The 20,953-nt window shown below is 38.0% G+C and overlaps 1 protein-coding gene across 1 annotated transcript in view; it reads right to left on the minus strand.

Annotated features, from left to right (window-relative positions):
- The window catches only part of LOC134754462 (triple functional domain protein), a 364,706-nt gene that overhangs the window by 23,991 nt on the left and 319,762 nt on the right, over positions 1–20,953 (minus strand). The window contains exons 37-40 of the mRNA XM_063690796.1: positions 15,107–15,304; positions 14,431–14,610; positions 13,943–14,184; positions 3,978–4,161 (exon numbers count right to left, since the gene is read on the minus strand). Of these exons, the coding sequence (XP_063546866.1) occupies positions 3,978–4,161; positions 13,943–14,184; positions 14,431–14,610; positions 15,107–15,304 (804 nt within the window). The remainder of the gene's footprint in view (positions 1–3,977; positions 4,162–13,942; positions 14,185–14,430; positions 14,611–15,106; positions 15,305–20,953) is intronic.

Here is a 20,953-nt window from a genome sequence, read left to right on the forward strand (position 1 = left end):
TCAGCAGGACGCGTGTCGGTTGTCACGTGGGCGATAAGTGTTTTAATTACATTAGCTACGCGGACGATATGATGCTGTTGGGGTCATCTGTCAACTCCATAAAGCAGTTGCTGGCACTATGTGAGGGTTACGCTGAGCAGCGTGGTCTCAGGTATAACGCTACCAAAAGCGAGCTGGTAGTGTTCAAGGCCCGTAAATACAACCGGGAAGCTGTCCCTGAGATCACGCTGGATGGTGTACCTCTAAAAGTAGTTGATAGGGTTAAATATCTTGGCCATATGCTCACCAGTGACCTGAGCGATGACCCGGATCTGGAGAGGGAGAGGAGAGCGACGGCTGTACGGGGCAATATGATTCGTACGCTGTAGTAACGAAGTCAAACTGACGCTTTTTAAGGCCTACTGTCAGACGTTCTACACGTGTAGTCTGTGGGTGAGATTTACATAGAGAGCATACAACGCAATTCACGTGCAATACAACAACATCCTCAGAATGTTGTTGCGGCTGCCGAGACATTGCAGTGCATCCAGAATGTTTGCTGAGGCGCGTACAGATGACTTTTTCGCCATCAGGAGAAAAAGAGTTGGATCACTGCTAAATCGTATGCGGGGCAGCACCAACGGCCTTCTGAGGGCGTTGGCTGAGCGCCTCGACTCTCCTCTCACTCGCTACTGGGTTGAAGTGGCGATTGGCAGGGCCAAGTAGAGCAGGTTGTCTGCCTTGCTTGCCCCTGCCAAATAGTTTTTCCTATATCGTGTCATCGTGTAGGTAATATATTGCTTTTTTTTTGTATTGCAGGAGGGAAATACTGGTCCCAATCCTGGACCGAATAAAAATAGCTATGCAGAAATTATAAAATCCCCTAACACACAATGTGGCAACAACCACACAGCCTACCCTTTCAACCCCGGGATCCCAGATTGAAGAACTACTGCTGAAACAAAATGAAAAATTTGATCTTTTCTTACAACAAATGAGTGCTTTTATGTCCCTCATCACAAAACTAGCCGATAAGCTAACAAAATAAGTGCTATAAGACTAGCAACCTGGAACATAAATGGACTAACTCCAAACAAAAATGAAATTGACCTAGTAATGACTGAACATAACCTAGACATTTTATTAATATCTGAAGCCCATTTTACAGCCGCGTCTAATATCAAATTTAAAGATTACCAGTGCTATATAACCCTACACCCGTGCTACACCCAGACTGCAGAGGTCACGCCGGTACAGGGTTGATCGTGAGGAAATTAGTCAAACATTTTGTCATGCCCGACGTGATAATTATCCATTATAAGCATTCTTCGAAACAAAAGACGCTTGAGGCGGGTTTGGCACCAAACTATAGGTAGATTGGATGTAGATAAAACTGCATTTGACAATGAAGCTAGGAAATGAAGAGAAATGTAAAAAAACTGACATAACATCACCTTAGAGACGCAACTAGAATCACTAACAGGAACTGCAGCAACAAACTACTCTTTCTAGAAATTCACGACAAACTTTGACTAGCCGCAACTAGCTAAAGCACCTCTTCGAAGTCGCACAGGCTGGGCGCGACCACACGACAAAAAGCAGAAACCTTCGCAAAACACTTACGAAATATTTTTTCTACCCGAATGCCGCGAACGACGTAGAGTCTGAAATAGAAGTAGACAAAGCACTAAGCCAGCTCTTTCAAATGTCACTCCTCCAGTAACTGTGGGCGAAGTTTGGAGAGTAATCAATGCACCAGCCAATCAGTCTGGAGAGTAATCAATGCACAAAAAGCACCAGGATTTGACCTTATCTTAAAAGAAATTCTAAAGCATCTACCGAGAAAAGCAGTCGTATTCCTGACGACACTATACAATGGAATCCTAAGAGTACAATATTATCCCAGTTTGTGGAAAGTCTCTCAGATACTCGTGATACACAAACCAGGGAAACCAGCTAACGAAGTTACCTCATATAGGCCAATTGGCTTATTACCGATCCTGTAAAAACTACTCCTAAGAAGAATCCTTCCGATACTAGAAGAGACAAAAGTCATACCAATGTACCAGTTTGGCTTTAGACAAAAGCATTCCACAATCGAACAAGTTCATAGAGTCGTGGAGCGAATTAGAAAGTCACTGGAAGAAATAGAATACTGTTCTTCAGCTTTTCTAGACATTCAACAGGCATTCGACAGTGCGTGGCACAAAGGGCTGCTTTGCAAGATACGCACATACCTGCCCCACAGTTACTTTAACTTGGTTCACTCCTATCTATCAGATCGCCTATTTCAAGTTAAAGAGGATGATGAGACCTCTAAGCTCTTAGAAATAAAGGCTGGAGTGCCCCAGGGCTCAGTGTTGGGACCGGCGTAAAACGTAGCAAGCGAATAGTCGTGTGTATTCATGATGTGCTCATTGCAATCTGTGACTGAGTTTTCAAGCAAACCAACACCAGCGGGGTGCCGACGAATCCCAGTTTTGCTTCGGCGTCTTTAGGTACGCCTTACGCGGCCGAAGTAGCTCAAAGACTGTAGGAACCTTCCGGAAGACTGCCTCGGCGTTTTAACGTACGCCTTAGGCTGCCGAAGAGACGTGCCATGCCCTGCCCATAGTGGGCGCCGTACCTGGTAAAACGCCATTCATATTATATCGAAGAGTTCTTGACCCGGCGCCCACTATCGGCATGACACGGCAACTACGGCAAGGGATCCTTCGCCAGCCTAAGGCGTACCGATCATATTCCTAAAACTAGCTTTTATAGCAATATTTGCAATTCTTTTTTTGCTATGGGACCGAGAATATTTAATCACTTATCGGATGAAATGAAGGGCTTAGTTACACCTTTATTTAAACGACACCTAAAGGAACTACTTGTAAGGAAAAGTTATTATGATATAAATGAATTTTAGATAATAATTTTGATATTTAAATTTAACTATAGTGGGATCTTGTTTGCGATATGTAATTAGTATGATGTTAAATTATGGTACATATGTTATTGCTATGTTTTAATTATTTTATGTGCATTCATTATGTTACTTATTTGGTATCGCATGTATTATTTTAATTTAAGAATATTGTACGCCTTAAAGGCAGGTTATAATGGAGAACCATTTCAGAACATCTGTATTACATACATACGAGCCCAAACGAAATAGAGTTCGTCTAGTCACTTGCATAGCGACAATTTTTCAGATCTTTAATTACCGATTCTAAATTTACAAGGCATTCGTGCAAAGTGATTTCGCTATGTCATTATTTAAAGCTCGTTATCACGAAAACGAATTATATAATGAACTACTATTATGGTACGAGTATCATTGATTCCTCATGTTATGGCGATTAGAATTTAAGTATACAAAAAAAAACTTTACCATCCATTAAAAAAAATATAGGTAAGCAAAAATGTGTGCCCCATTTCCGGGGTGTTCAACCTTTATGCCTGGAAAAGGGTTAATTTAGTGATTAATTACGCAGGACTTAATGTTACATATTTCATTTAATGTTTAATAGGGTGCAGTGGTATTTTTTACATAAAACAGTGTTTTGATTACTGCACTCTCGATTTCTTTCTGTCATAAAGGGGTTACAGAAAGCGAACCAGACAGCGACCTGTTCCCGCGTTTAAATGTTTCGAGTGCAGCGAAAAAAATACCACTTTAATGTAGTCATGGTAAAAACTAGTCTTAGAAGTCCTCGTATTTAGAACTCGACTTAAGTTTTTAGACTGAGTTTGTCCCTAGGTCATATTTACTGATACTTTTACCTGAACAAGAAGACTTAATTTTTTTCCAACAAGTTTTAACATGCGCTGTCTTCATATACAATTCATAAAAACTAATGCCTCAAAAAGGCTCAGCTCTTTCAAGCGCAGTCTCGTAAAATGAAGTCTAGTTCTTATCAATTCTACAAGTGTTAGTGTAGGTTTTTGAGTCCCTTTGTAACGGTCACCAGCACAGGTTTGGTGGTATAACCGAGCAGCGGTACGGTACTCACGTTGGGCTGCGTGGGCGAGGTGGGGCTGGCGGGCGTGGAGCGCGCGGAGGCGGCGCTGGGCGGCAGGTTGATGGTGTTCGCCTTGGCGTGCGCGCGCTGCGTGCGCCCGCGCACCTCAAACCGCGACCCCATTGACGGCGGCACGCTCTCCGTTTTACGCAGGCCGCACCGACCTTCACCCGCACTATCGGGACGGGAATAGGTACAATTAAACTAAAAGTAACTAATAAATCAATCGGGCGTACCAGCTTTGTCTCTCTCTGGAAAACCATTTACAACAAAAGGTATCTTTAAACGGCGTATGTGTAATTAGTAGTCGGAAAATATATGTTTGGACAAAGTGCTAAAGTTAAAATTCGTGCTGTAACGATAGCCGATTCACTAGAATATAGATATAGAAGAAGGCATTCAATTCCTGAGCAATAAATGGACAGTCCGATGTCACTTGTTTAGATCACACACCTACACTCTTTGACTTTAGCCCTCTATTTCAACTCAACTAGTTAGTAGAGATCAAATATAAATCAATGGCCAATATTAAGGGGTCCACTGACTATCAGTCCGCCGGACGATATCGGTCTGTCAGTTAGAACAAAAATTTGACAGTTCCGAACAACTGACAGGCCGATATCGTCCGGCGGACTGATAGTCAGTGGGCCCCTTTAAGTACAAAACCCTAAATATTATTTAAGTATTAATTTATGATCGTAATCACTTAAAACGCGGAGACAATGTTTTGAACAACAAGACAATATTAACAATTAAGGCAAGTAGTATTTTCAATTCAATTTCCTATCAAACGTTCTTTATCAAAACGCTTAACACTTTATATTTCGTTTTTTTTTTAGCATTAGAATGAAGGTAAGCGATCTTGACGTGTCTTTTTATTAAAAATCACTTTTGAAAAATAAGTCCCAGCAAATATGTTACAGTTATAAATCATATACGATCTTTTACATTCTTTTGCTTTTATAAGTAATATAAACTAATTTATTTAAAGCGTATTTCAATATTTTTCAATAAAAAGACACGTCAAGATTGTTTACCTTTTTTCTAATGCTATAAAAACGAACTATAGCAATGTCACTATTGAAGTAAGTTCTGAACAGTTTAAATAATTAAATGGCTACATTATATTGGAAACTTATTAAAATCGAAAATACTGCAAATCCGAATATTTTTTTCTCTGATGGCCAAGTAATAATATACGGTGCCCGATGAGTTCCTTTTAAAGCAGTTAGCAGTAAGCTGGCCCCCAAACTAAAAAAAAAACCAAAATTAAAGAAGCATGCGGGACTAAAAGCAGTAAACCACAAGCACTTTTTATTCACATTTATTGGTTACTCCAGTAACATTTAAACTTCAGTAGGTAATACAATGACGGTTGTTAGTGATATATACATACACTAGGATGTAATAGGCAAATATATACATACGACTGTTACAAAACTATATTATGAGACAAGTGTCACATGACGATTTTATGAACAACCATATATTTTGGTCGTGATGCATGTCTTTTAATGCATAAACTATACACTTCCATCGATCAATAGGTAATCAAAATATATGTATAATGCTAGCACAATTTCACGTTAATCTCAGCGCATTTCTAGGAAATTGTTATTAAATTATAATACTGACTCTTCCTTAAACATTATGTAGAAGATAAAGAAATTGTTCCGCATTATCAATGTATACCGCCAGGAGTGCGGACTCAAAGCTGCAGCATCCGCCAGAGAGCGGCGGCGGCGGCGGCGGCCGTCACCGGCGGTCGCGCCCGAGCGCCTTCTCTACGCCCACTATATTCACTCGGTACTATGAAGCATTATTTTATTCAAACAAAACGATTAAATTTGTAACTAATTGAAAGCAATTGCAAAGCACAACAGCACGATTTCTTTGACCTTAAAAACATATCACACTGTTACTTAGATTGCTACTAAATATCGTTTAGTTTACAAGTTCTTTGGTTACTTATTGTTATTGAATAACTATTAACATCAAAAGCTGAGGTCCATTAGCATTTCATGATTTGATTAAGTACTTAAACGATAACAACATACATTATACCTAATATTAACTGCAGCTCATTCGACAAGACTAGCCCGCCCTCTTGCAGAAGTAATTAATTTAGATTAATCGTATGAAACCTATCTATTGTAGGAGATAACGCAAACTAATTTGGCCCCTAAACCGGACAAAAGTATAATGTATCCAGCAAATACAATAAATGATTAATTTTTTATTATGTTCATATCTAAGTAATAAATTAAAAGAGCATATCGGTTAAGAGCCTTTAGTAACATGGGGCCTACTGGTGTTAGTAATAAAAGCAAGCAATCATGACAACACACGGCACCTTACCTTTTGAATACACTACTATATGTACATTTCATATAAGCTATATTAAGGATATGTTTTTAGTAATATGTAACATGTGGAGTATTGGTAGTAAGGTCTCGCTAGTTTGTTATAAACTGTTAACTGCAGCTCATTTAGACCCCACTGTTGGTTAAATAAGGCAAAAATATATATAATTGTTCGCCCAAAATGTGCTCACGAATGTCGCAGCGCAAGCAACTCGTACTCAGTGGCGGCGAAATTCGTGGCCAACTCGCGAAACACATTTTACGCCAGCTATACTCAACCTTTTTCTATGAGGGCCACAAATCGCCGTTCAGAATACCAAATCGATATATGCGCGATTCTATCAAATATTAAGGTATTAATATTGTCTTCGGTTACCGCGATGGTTACTCATGAAATAAAACTATGAAAACGGATTATATCGCGTATACTGAATTTATGATACATCCCGACGTTTCGAACCCCTTACAGCGTTCGTGGTCAACGGGTGACTGAGGAAAAGCTACAAAGTGCAAAAATACCCACATACAAAAATAATGAACCATCATAAACTATAAACTTTAAGGCAGGTTGTACATGCAGAATCGGTTCATAAGGCTAGTTATAAAGCCTGACCAGGAATATATGATCATTGTCAAGAGGGCGCTATTATTCTCATTTATATGGCAACAGTTCAGTATAGTCTGAACAATTTGGATTGGCAACTCGTTTGACTTACATCTACTTTTATTCGCCGTAATCAAAATCAGAACCCATTTATTTGGTTTACACTTTTTTTATAGTCGGTACTTTTTTTGTTACTGTGTTTCCTCGCTTGTACAACAAACCACTACAATAACTAAGTCGTAATAACCAGACTATAATGACATTTTGATTTGTTTACCTGTCAGCTCTGGTGTTAATTTGTAAATGTTTCGTAGTGAAATAGTATAATTTCCCGAACTGTTCTTTTCCAGCAGTTTATTATCTACATTATTAACAATGTTCCGCTCCGGACTATGTATAGTTTTGGGCATTTTTGTCATTTATTATTTAATATTCAACACTTAAGCATTATTCAAGTAAACCGCCACAATGACACTGACAACAGTGACAACCTATCATTAAAATTATTGCCAGTGTAAGAAATTAGTTCCAATGAAATTCCGCAACATGGCGCATGATCATATATTTCTGGTCAGGCTTTACAATACAACTATTTTCAAGTAAATATATATACATATATGTCGCATCCTGGTCATGATTACGGATAGTCAAATGACTGAAATGGTCATGAGTCCGTACTCATGACTCGTCGGAAGTTGCTGCGGAACGCCAGCGCCATCTGTGGCGTTGTACGGAGTCCTGTACTGCGCCCTCCGCTTTTGGCCGTCCCGCCGTCATATATATATATATATATATACGCGATAAAGCTACGCCGGCTCCAACCCTACACCTCTGACCCGAGAAGATTTAATTCCCTCCTAGATTGTAGGAGGGTATCCCAATATGGGACATGTAAGATCAGTAACCCAGATGTACTGGCCACGGTGAACCTGTACGCGACTTCTCGATATGTGTGCCGCGCGCGCACCGACCTACTGTACGAGGCGCCGTGGACGAGAGCCTTCGCATGCTCAATCAAGTTGCTACCCGGATTGATGTGTTCCATTGTTATGAGAATAACTTCATCAAAGTCACTTTGTTTGTGTTATGTTATACTTAAAAATAGTTGCTACACTATCGCAATGGGCAACTGTTATGATAGCTGTAACGTTATTATCAATATATAAATAAATAAATGTAGGCCGAGCACATGATTGGCGCGACAGTATCTTGCAGCGAGATAGACTACCCGTCTTTTACTAACTGTATGAATTAAAGAGGGACGGGTAGTCTATGTCGCGGCGAGATACTCTCGCGCCAATCATGTGCTAGCCCGGCTGCAACAAACTCGGCGGGACACATCTTTTCTAAACATGTTATACTCAATATACGCGATATAATACGTTTTCATAGTTTTATTTTATTAAGGTATTAATTATAATACCTTATGTATTTTGTTGCTAGGTAACTGTTTGTCAATCAAAAATCGACCATATAATATGGCATTCTCAACAACAAAATACAGTTTTGCATTGTAGTCCCGGGCCGCAAGATGAATTTGCGGATGGGAAGGATCTATACTATCTATAGGGACCATGTGCGTTGGAGGGTCTGCCATCTTGTGGCCTGAATCGAAAACAACAACAAGTCAAGGGCATAAATATATATACATTCCCAAAGTTTAAAAAATATGTGTACGCTCTTAAACCTTAGAAAATAAACTCGTGTTCACATATTTATGAGCCATTTGTCTGGATTGATATTTTTGCTATCGACTGTACATAGCCAAAGCAAGGGCCTACATCTACCGTTTTCGTACGTTTTCTTGTGCATAGTAGGTTTTGCCATCTTGTGGGATACATCGGAAGCGTAAACTTCACTTTTACGCTTCGCGCCAAAAATCTGACGGCTCCTGTGCTGCTCCCTAAAGTTCATGCACGCTCCCTATACATTCTATACCGAGATCACCTGGCGGGCCACCAAAAAAAGCCAGGCGGGCCGCAGATTGAGTATCGCTGTTCTACGAACATTTGGTAGAAAGTGGACATAATTAATATTATAACCCTCCATATTATATGTCATATGGATCTTAAAATAAAATATCAAACAAAAAACCACATAACTCAGTAGTTTTGCCAATGACATGGCTCCATAAATACAAAATGATATGAACTCATTGGCAAAATGACCAAGTCACGCGGTTTTTTGTTAGTTAAAATCAGTATTAATAAATATTAAATTTCATCAATAAAGCAGTTGTGCGATTGCAACCTTCTGTTATAGTAATGAACTCCTATTAATAAATAATTTAGCTACTACTTGACCTAAGATGCACTAACTATGGGAGTAAAGTAGGATATTCATTAAGTAAAATGTTATTCTAGGCTACCGTTACCGTTACACATTCCCTCATATATTAATTCAATATGTATCACTCCGTACGTCCACGCCCTTATTTCCAGTCTTCTTCAATTCCTACTTAAGCTAAAAATCAAGTATGTTACATGTTGCATTTTCGATACTCGAACATAATTTATTATTGCATTAAGTACACGCGATACCGCAAGGTATCTTTACAAAATCACAACTCTATTTACTTTAAAACTGCCTAAAGCCCACCGTATTTGTTGTAACAAACTATACAGTACTATATATTTTGTACAGCTACAGCTTGATTTTTGTGAAGTATATAATAGTATATATCAATCTAATACCATGTTATCACTTTTTGTGATAATACACTCTTTATAATAAGTACTTGTAGGTACAGAAATACATTTTACCAGATTATGACATTTAAGGTCAGGCAATGAATGTTAAAAAAAGTTTGACTTCGTAACTTAGTTTGGACTAGTTAGGAGGTGAACATATCAAAAGTCCCCGGCCGTAGCCCTTGAGCCGGGAGAGGGGGGTTTGAAGGTCCCATTTTTCGATTATATCTCGGAAACTATGCGTCTTAGCGACATGGCCACTTATACAAAGTGAAAGTTGATTTAATTTGTTGCAAGTTTTACTTAGTCAAGTTTTTCGATTACTTGTATAGTTTTTGAGATATCCGCTCCTGAAAATTTATTTAAAGCTCTCAATTTAATCTTGATATCTACATCAGTGAAGCTGCTAGGCCGTGTTTGGTATCGTTTTCGTATAAATCGGGGGTGCTGAATTCATTTTTGGTTTCATATTGACACCAAGCCGAATTAAAAAAAATTTAACCTTTCGTTACGCTTAAACCGCTGAACCGATTTCGTTGAAATTTGGTATATGTAGAGATAGTTTCGAGTCCCGGGACACGACATAGGATAGGTTTTATAACCAAAATCATCTTTTGAGAGTATGAAAAGAAAAGTTTGCAACGATTTTGATAGCACACGCAGTGCAAGTGTTATTTTAAACGACAAACTTTTGTGAAATTGTGACGTATAAATATCAGTTGCACTGCGTATTCTCTCAAAATCGTTGCACTTTTCTTGGTTTTTAAACTCGACCAATGTTCGAAAAGTTGTAAATCGATGTGCGGGACCAGAATTTTACAATCGAGGCGTATTTATTGCACATCAGCCATATCTTTATCTAGGCTGTACATCTTGAAATTATCTTTGTTATGCTATGAATTGAAATAGATATCATACACTAAAGAAAATGTGACCAAGTCCATCCGTAGCAGAGGCGGGAATCCAACCCGCGTCTTCAGCTTACGCGGCTAAAGTCCTTATGTTATGATCATCAACTCAAATGCTGTTTTTCTAATGCATCTGATCTGAGAAAAATGATTAAATGTCTGGCATGGCTTAATTTTTTTTCTGTTTATTCTTTCTTTATTTATGTAACGACGCATCTCGATGGCGCGTCAAGTATAATTTAAATATCATCTAGCCCGTCGCTACTACCTAATTAATATTGTACGAGTATAGTTCGACTAAGCAAACGCCGAATTAAGATTTAATTATCGACATAGCACTATAATATTTAACTAAAGCTGTCTGTATTATTACTTATTTTCAAATTCAATTCCAAATGCGCCGTGCACAACTGACGTCGTGATATTTAATATTATAACTCCTAAGTTACCGAATATTTCAAATTAAAATACATTGACAGCAATGCCTGGTGTTTGTTGTTCGTTAATGGCAGTACTTTCGAAATACTTTCAAATATTTATTTATCATTACAACACGAAAACAAACCAAAATTGTATTGCAAATAATTTTGTAAATTATACTTGAACTTACGTGTAAAGATGTACAATAATGTCAGTTGCAATTACTAAAAGAGTATGAATCTGAAAGGTGACACAAATGTTCCTTTTATAGACATGAGCCACCTATACCTATACCTATAGGAATGTATAGGTATTTACAGTAAGCGTTTATTCGGTATTGCAGTTTTCTGTTGTTGGCAGTGTACACTACAGTTGCTCCCACACGTTATATAACAAGGACAATATTTCCAACATCATAGTATCATAGCATTATTTCCTTGGTAGACAACGTTTTCTGATTCGTAAGTACTTCGAAGTGTTCGTCTTTGGTTAATCAACTCTTTCTTGTCACTCATTACGTGCTTTGAACGCGGCTTTTTCCACTTTGACGACCGGTCTGGCCTAGTGGGTAGTGACCCTGCCTGTGAAGGGTTCGCATCCCGGTACGGGCATTTATTTGTGTGATGAGCACAGATATTTGTTCCTGAGTCATGGGTGTTTTCTATGTATTTATATATTATATATATCGTTGTCTGAGTACCCATAACACAAGCCTCCTTGGGCTTACCGTGGGACTTAGTCAATCTATGTAAGAGTGTCCTATAATATTTATTTATTTATTCCACTGGGTCACTAATGTCACCATTTAGGTACAACAACGTTTTTATAGGATTATATTCACCAAATGTGCATTTCTGTGGTGTGGTGGCTACACGGAAGCCATTATATGTTAATAATGATTTACATTTTCCCCGATAAATCATGTTACTGTTGTTTCCTGGCTGGCTGGCACGTACACTGTACAGAATAAAACAATGAAATTGTTGATCGACCTTTTTAGTAAATGCCTCTATTTACTACCTAATACTCAATGTAATAGTTATCTATAATCAATGTCTAAGAAAATTAAATGCAGCTTGATAAAAGCCCCGTTTACAAGTTCACAATTCGAATTGCTCAACATTTTCAAAGTACCTCATTATGAACGGTAGTGTACACCAATTTATCACCAACTTCACCAAACTGGCAATTGTCAACTAACAATGACAAGACAGGTATTAAAAATAGGACACAGGGGGCGTATGATGGAGGCGGTTATCGACGTGGTACAGGTATATATTTAAACCCACTTTATGACACCGCTCGATACAAGTAGACGGACACGTTTCCCCGTGGTCGATGACCGCGTCTATCACATGCCTCTACATCTTTGATATTATCTGATCAGGATATCTGATGATATTATAACGTTTGGAACAAATATTAAACAGTGATTTTTATTATAACAAATAACATACATATTATATGACATAGCAGAGATTCTATGCAAACCTTAAAATTATAAATAATACACATCTAAATATCAATTCCAATGTGGTAATTAACCTAATGTGGACAGTTATTTCTTATTAATTAATATTATTCTAACGATGTACAAGCCAACCATGTCGATATTTCAGTTAACAATCATTAGTCAATTGAGTACTTGGAAGATATTGTGCTAAGCCCATGTAACACGCTATATTCAAATTTGCCAAAATCATGAACATTTTATGCTTAGTAAACTACTGTTATCTTTTTGACCAAAAGGTCCCATTGTTTCGTTTTATTTGTGCAAAAAGAATTATAAAAATACGAGTATTAAAACCTGCCAGCTAACATGATATACCTATATAATTATATTTACATTAAATGTTTCTGGTGGCAGGCTACAACCATTGTCTGGCATATATATAATTGATATAAATATGTAAGCGACAATGGCGTACTCACAAACATGTCTGTGGAGTTTTTTAGGGCAGTTGTATTTTTTAAGGCATTTCAAATTCATATAATGCCAGGATCCCAGCCCTTAAAAACGACAAACCAATGCCAAAGCAACGGCTATTTATTGAAAAGCATATTTAGTTCAATAACGTTTCTAAATATATACACTACTGTTTATGCATGTAGATACTTCATACGGGCATATTTTAGTTACCGTCAGTCCGTCACACCAAGAACAAACAGACAAGTGTAAAGGCCTGTTAACACTTTACATAATAATTAGCGCGTGTGATTAATGCCGAGGTACTTAGTTATACATAAGTACTAAACCCTTTGGACCGCAACTGATTAGTAGTTATAGCAATTAGCGAAGTGAGAAGATATATGTGCGTTCTATTTTCTTGCGAGTCAAGTAGCTTCGACTCGTACTCCACCTGCCATTATATTAATTAGTATAAGGGCCAGTTGCACCAACCACAATTAACAGACTGATTAACGTCAAGCAGCAGAGGACTATGAAACTTTACATACAATAAAATTTAGCGAACGCTAAAACGGTGACAGACGGTTTGGTGCAACCGACCCTAAGTGTCGCAATAAGAGATAAAGGTTATGATCTGATTATGATCTGATATCATCATATTCGCTCCTTTTCATGTTTTCTACTGCTAGTCGTTGGTACATAACTATTTGTCACATCTCTCTTATTGCGATGCCTATATTAACATTAAGCGTAACATTTAGGTGTTAGCAACTTGTACTATGATCTATACTAAGTAGTGTATGCACAAAATACTCTTAGCCTCAATGAAGTGTAAGCAGACTTTAACTTTGAAAGTTAAGATGAATGCAATCAACGACCAACACCTGCCATGGCAGCATGGCCTACAATATTCGTTTACATGCCGGTCACATGCGTCGTTTTCAAGTCGCTAAACTATATCGTCCGTTACTACGTTAGTCTGCACGTGATTTGGTTGTTTGCGACAGATGGCAAAAAGAGGAAGTGATGCGGCGGTAGATCGGTCTGCCGAACGGTACTTACGCGGCGGGGTCGCGCGCGTCGTCTCGATGCAGGTCGCGCGTGCGCAGGTACGCGCCGGGGTTCTCCAGCGCCTCGCCGAACTCACGCTGCGAGTGCAGGATGCGCGACAGTGTCGCCATCCACTGCTGCCGGCGAGCTTCTGGCGCACGGCACACGAATGACTGTCGAGGCTTGTTCGGGTCCACGGAGAGGATCACGAAGCCGTTGTTTCCTTCAGATTCCTCCAGCTCCATTTTATTCACCTGTTAACAAAAACGCGAGTCAACTCTATACGTACCTACGAATGGTATTTTATATTTCATTAACTGTTTCTTAAAAGAGATGAGATAGGCATGTCAATAATATAATAGCCTCCGAGTGGAATATCTTATGGAACTTATACAACTTGAATTGCAAGACAATCCACTTCGAAAGTATGGTAGAAGGTGATGTCCAGGACCTCAAGAAAAATCAGGCTACATAATAAATTTGTGTGAAGGGTGTGGTACCTGCACATGGGCCTTGTAGTTGTAGGTGGGGCTGGTAAAGTGAGTCTTCTTGCCGACGGGCTCGCTGAAGATGACGCACTGCTCGAACAGGAACACGTGCAGCTCCTTGGCCTTGTCGCCGCCCTCCGCCACTAGCAGCTCCTCCTGCAGCAGCAGCTTGCCCTGCGCGGTGATGTTGCCCTGCACGCACAACGTCAGCTACTCACTTGTCTCACCTATTTTATTCCATTTACTGCACATTGTTTACTAAACTATACAATAATAAAGAGCATTCGTTTCCATTATTAATATTACTATTATAGATGTCAGCCGATTACATTATCTTGAATTGCTATATATCTTCACAATTATTGTAAATAGTACAAATGGTTAATTAAATTCATGCATAAGCAAATGACTATTTTTTTAATTTCGATTCAGCAGGTAGCGTTGCGGTGATTTAAGAGATGCAAATTTCGCCTTGCATTTTAGACAAAAACAAAAAAAGAAATTTCGGCTGAAGTAACAAAATATATCCGTTTCACAGAGAATAAAGTTATGCGATTTAGAAATCGTTCTATTCTGTGAACATTAATGAGCGTCCGCTTAGCTTTTTAAAAATGCATGAAAATTGCCGAGGGTGTAACCGCTATTCGCTAAGCGGTATATCAGAGAGAGACATGTAAGGTGTGATTACCGTGAAACCCTGAAGGCGGCCGACATCCATCATGTCGTTGGCGTTCTTGGGAATTATGGAGGTACAGAGCACGGCGTCCCGCAGCGACTTGATGGCGGAGGGCGAGGCCCCCGCGGCCTCCGAGTAAGCCAGCACTTTCTTTACCAGTAGGTGGTATTTCTGGATGCGCTGGATTGGCTTGATCAACAGGTCTCCAAGCTGAAATGTTTTGCCATACAATTTTTATTTTGTTACAAGTTATCAAAGCATGGGATAATTCCATATTTTGAAGTGTCCTAAAAGTTAGGAACTAAATCTACCCGTTGGAAATGTGTATCTTATAAGAGTAGATAAAAAAGGGCTTGTCTGTGGCCATATTCGGAAGTTTGAGTATTTTAATAGACAGCATTATAAGACAACATGTTAAAATTGGGTTTTAACCTTTCGTATGCTTAGGAGCAGATCTGCTCCATATATATTTAACCAAATTCAACTTAAACATGAAGTTGTCACGATTGCTATTTATATGACATTTTTTTGACATTGTGCATGTTACGAAAGGTTAAACGAAGGTCATAATAGTACTAATCTCTCTAAATTAACAAATTGACACTACGCTCGCTTAGTGATAAACAGAGTTAACTCAAAATTCGTGTAAAATTTGTTTTTGTATTAAAACGGCCTATTACCAGTAGCACTACCAGATTTCTCTCTTAAACCGGCCTAATCCGTGGATTAGAAAGAGATAGCACACTTTGCTTCGGTTTACTTTTATAAAAAAATGTATTTCGTTTTATACTAAAGCAGCCGACTTCAGCCTTGTTACGATTTGTTTGTGAGGAAGATGTCACTTTCGTGTTCCATTAGGAGATAAATCGTTGTTTTATTAAATGTCACGTAAGTAATTAAACTATCTTTTGTAAAACATTGGAACATTACAAGTTAGCGCGTTTTACTAAAAAATAAATGCATGATCAACTGATATAATTAAGAATACATCACTTTACTACAAATAATTATTGAATACTAAATGTACTATTGAGCCATGTATCGTTTCACAATTTTAAAAATTAGTAGTCAAAAAAAACTATTTGTGGTGTTTCGTTTATTTATTTATAATGTTTTAAAATAATTTTATATTATTATAAAATAAAACATGCTATTGGAGATTTATATGTGTTTATTTCTTTTCATACTTAAAAAATGTGCGTCGGTATTCGTAAACTTACATACAAATTCACATTTTAGTATGAGCAAAAGAATAGAAGAAATGATGTGGCTTGCAGGTGCCACTATCAAAAAAAAAGGACACAACTTCGGGTGATAACGTAAGGTTAATGTTCACTACAAAAATAAGATAACATTGATACATTTTAATACTTATCTATTTCATCACATAGTTACCATTCCATTTTTAGGTAAAACCGTGCAAAAGAAAAATTATCCCGAAAAGGACCAGTTAGAAAGAACAGAGGACTTCTGATAAAGAAAATACCATCCATTATTTAGTAAGCATAATATCTATAAATTCTATAATCCGCATTATCCATACTAATATTACAATTGCGACAGTAAATGTCTGCTTGTTACCTCTTCACGTTTAAATGCTGACCGGATTTAGATTAATTTTAGTATGAAAATAACTTGAGACCCGGGGAACGACATAGGGTAGTTTTTGTGTATCATCATCATCATCATCATCATCATCATTCTACGCAAACGAAGTCGAGGGCAGAAGCAGCCTATAACGATACAATAATTTTATGGTCAGATATTGTAAATCATGTGATTTCTATTTTTGAAATATAGCTATGGAACTACTTAATAACAATAATAACTTCTAAATGAAACCAAACGTACGAAAATGTATTCGGTATATTTAAGCGATACCTAATTTCGCTTTTTCTGTTTTTTACAGTCTAATGACAATAACAGTGAACGTTCCCAGGAAAATATCAAATCAGCTTGATGGAGAAGTGTCCACTGACCACTACCCAGACCTAGTCTTCACAACAAGAGCAGTGGACGGTACCCAAGCTTGTGCCGCTGAGCGCTATAAGCTAGCGTATTTCCCACACTCTCAACACCGCCCAATATTAGTTGTCATGAAAATGAAAAATTAAAAAGCGTTTATTGGTTACAATATTGTGTACAGCAAATTATAGTTGGAATCTCCAAGTAAGTAAAATTATACTTGTGGCAGGAGATCCCGCTCTTCCTACCAAAGTTACATACAAACATACAAAGTAACCGAATAAAATGAATATCTTACAAACTAAACTAAACTAAAATTAATTAAAGCTAAGATGTGTGTGTGTGTGTGTGTGTGTGTGTGTGTGTGTGTGTGTGTGTGTGTGTGTGTGTTGATACCATAATATGAACTCTGACCCAAACCTGGATCCGGACAGCCGGACACGGACCCGGACTCGGATCCGGACCCAGACCCGGACCCGGAAATGCTACTAGAAAAGTGGGTTAGGTGGGTGGGTAGCTTTTAAACTGCGATTCTCACAGAACAGAACTGCTATCAGAAAAGTAGGTTATGTTAGGTTAGAGCTGTGACCCTTACAGAAACGAAATGCTACCAGAAAAGTAGGTTAGGTTAGGTTAGAACTACGACCCTTACAGAAACGAAATGCTACCAGAAAAGTAGGTTAGGTTAGGTTAGAACTACGACCCTTACAAAAACGAAATGCTACCAGAAAAGTAGGTTAGGTTAGGTTAGAACTACGACCCTTACAGAAACGAAATGCTACTAGAAAAGTAGGTTAGGTTAGGTTAGAACTACGACCCTTACAAAAACGAAATGCTACCAGAAAAGTAGGTTAGGTTAGGTTAGAACTACGACCCTTACAGAAACGAAATGCTACCAGAAAAGTAGGTTAGGTTAGGTTAGAACTACGACCCTTACAAAAACGAAATGCTACTAGAAAAGTAGGTTAGGTTAGGTTAGAACTACGACCCTTACAAAAACGAAATGCTACCAGAAAAGTAGGTTAGGTTAGGTTAGAACTACGACCCTTACAGAAACGAAATGCTACCAGAAAAGTAGGTTAGGTTAGGTTAGAACTACGACCCTTACAGAAACGAAATGCTACTAGAAAAGTGGGTCGGTTTACCTCCTTTTCTACATAATTAGGCAAAAGATGCTGTCTTTTTCATTTCATTGTCTGGAATCTAAGAATGCTTTCAGCGGCATCCCCCATTGAAGTCGATTTTTTTTATTAAAAATTATTATCCACGGTCCACTTTCCTATAACTTTTCTTCGTAATTTTTTTTTACGAAATACAAACTCAATCGTTGCCGTGACTTTTTATTTTAAATAGCATCTTCAGGAATTGAGCCTTTTTAAAATTGAAACATTTCATAATAATGCGTAACATAACTGTAACTTATTTTTAAGGTCTTATAAATGATCTGAAACATGTTGAAATAACTTAGGTTTTATTAAATATATAAGTATTTACTATATACAATGTCTAATATGACACAAACAATGATATATGCTTATTAAATCACATTTACAAACGGGTCTATCGCGAATCCAGAAGTTAAAGCCAAGGGATCTATCTTCGGATGTGTGCGCGGATGTTGTGAGTGTTGCGTGTCGGACTATTGACAATACTTAACATTTATGTGTAGTGGGTGGTTTGAAAATGTGATGTCTACCTCAAACTTTAAATGCACTTTTCGTGGGGTAGTCACACAAATCTCTGTTTTGACATTTTGCTGGGACGTCAGGTAGCCGCGACCACGACCAGTGAAACCTGTGTCGAAACGTCGGTAAATAAAGGTAACAAAATAAAAATTCGCGATTGTAAATGTGATTTAATATGTGTTCAAACCGCGAAAGTTTAAAATGTTATAATGATATATGCTATTAAAGTTTACAAAATAAGTCAGGGAAGGTGTCATGCGCTAACGAAGAAATCTTTCAACGCGTTTTACCACAATTCTCGTTTTTCGTCTTGTTCCCGTTTATCACTAAGCGAGCGACTAGTTTAATTGCTAATGCTCTAAAAATCACGGGTAACTAATTAATTAAACGAACTTATCCCTGATATAGTCCGTTTTCTATTGGGAAGAAGGTAGACATTTTTGGTTACAGCAATGCCATTTGGTTTGGGGTATTATACACGTTGACCTGAGCTCAAAACGCCTGGTAGCCAGATTGAACCCCGCGTCAGGTGGGGGAGAGGGGGGGTCAAAGTACAGAGCTCCCGGCGCTCAGATTTTATTTTGTGCATATTAGTTTTGACATTTGGGTCAAGTTTGGTGTCGTTATCATATCAGGTAACTAGATGATGCCCGATTCATTCCCCATACCAGTTTTTTAGGGTTCCGTAGCAAAATATGACACAATACCTAAAATAATAAACTTTTAGTAATAACGAAATGCAAACAAACCCTCATATTTTCATATTTTGGTATCAAACTTGGTTTATAAAAAATACTGTCCGAAAGCCCATTTAATGCAGATTCTAAAAACATTAACAATAAATATAAATTTAATTATTTTCAATGTAAAATAAAATATTGATAGTACTGCGACGTTCGTCAGCGCAGCGTAGGGGACGGCAAAAAGACCATAGAAAATCCATAGAAGATCCATAGCTTTCATAATATCTATAAATTAAAGTGATTACAATATAATTTTTAAGAAAAAAAACCGACTTCAATGGGGGATGCCGCTGAAAGTTCACTAATTGTTGATGGTGCACTCTTAGACTCCAGACAATGAAATGAAAAAGACAGCATCTATTGCCTAATTATGTAGAAAAGGAGGCAAAACCACCCACTTTTATAGTAGCATTTCGTTTTTGTAAGGGTCGCAGTTCTAACCTAACCTAACCTCTTTTCTGATAGCATTTCGTTTCTGTAAGGTTCACAGCTCTAACCTAACCTAACCTACTTTTCTGATATCAGTTCTATTTTGTGAGAATCGCAGTTCAAATTTGTTGATAAAACTACAAAAAACACTATATGTGTGCCTTTCACATTTGAGGAGTGCCCTCGATTCCTCATGGATCCCATCATCAGAACTCGAGCTTGACGAAAATGTTTCTTAAAACCTAACTTGCTTAACAAACATAACGAAGAGGACAAATCGCCAAACGTGAACTATGCGTCATTGAAGAGTTCCGTTCTGATCATCATCAGCAGTTCCACTTCATCAAATGTCACTTTTTTAAATGTAAGTGCTTGATTTGTTGATGAAAATACTAAAATCACTATATGTAAGCCTTTAACATTTGAGGAGTTCCCTCGATTCCTCATGGATCCTATCATCAGAACTGCTTTTTGACAAAAACGGGACCAATCTGTATGTATATACTTATAATCAAAAAAAGAATTTTCAAAATCGGTCCAGAAATGACGGAGTTATGGAGTAACAAACATAAAAAAAAAACAACCGAATTGAGAATATCAGAATTATTCTTTCATTTTTTTTTATTATTCTCTTTATTTATTCTTCTTCTTAAGTTAGGCATCTTATAATATGAATATAAAAGTAAAATATAAAAACACTTACAAAACAATAAAAAATACATATAAACACATTATAAAAAACCTAACCTAGGGTGCCGCCAGCAGTGCAGCCGGGCCCAAGCTGCCGGTGGTCAGGGTCGCAGGGTGAGGACCCGACGTACTATACCTACGCGCCGTGTTCAAAATCACCGCCTTCTGCATCTGACCCTTGAGACTCTTCGCTATGAGACCGTTCGCTGACACGACTATCGGAACAATGATAGTCGAGTCAACATTCCACATGGCGGTAATCACGTGAGCCAAGTCTAGGTTCTTGCTGGATTTGTCCTTCTCGGCTTTCACGAGATTCTCATCATGGGGGATGGTGACGTCGGCGA

Source organism: Cydia strobilella, chromosome Z (assembly GCF_947568885.1).
Source record: "Cydia strobilella chromosome Z, ilCydStro3.1, whole genome shotgun sequence".
NCBI classification, from domain to species: Eukaryota; Metazoa; Arthropoda; class Insecta; order Lepidoptera; family Tortricidae; genus Cydia; species Cydia strobilella.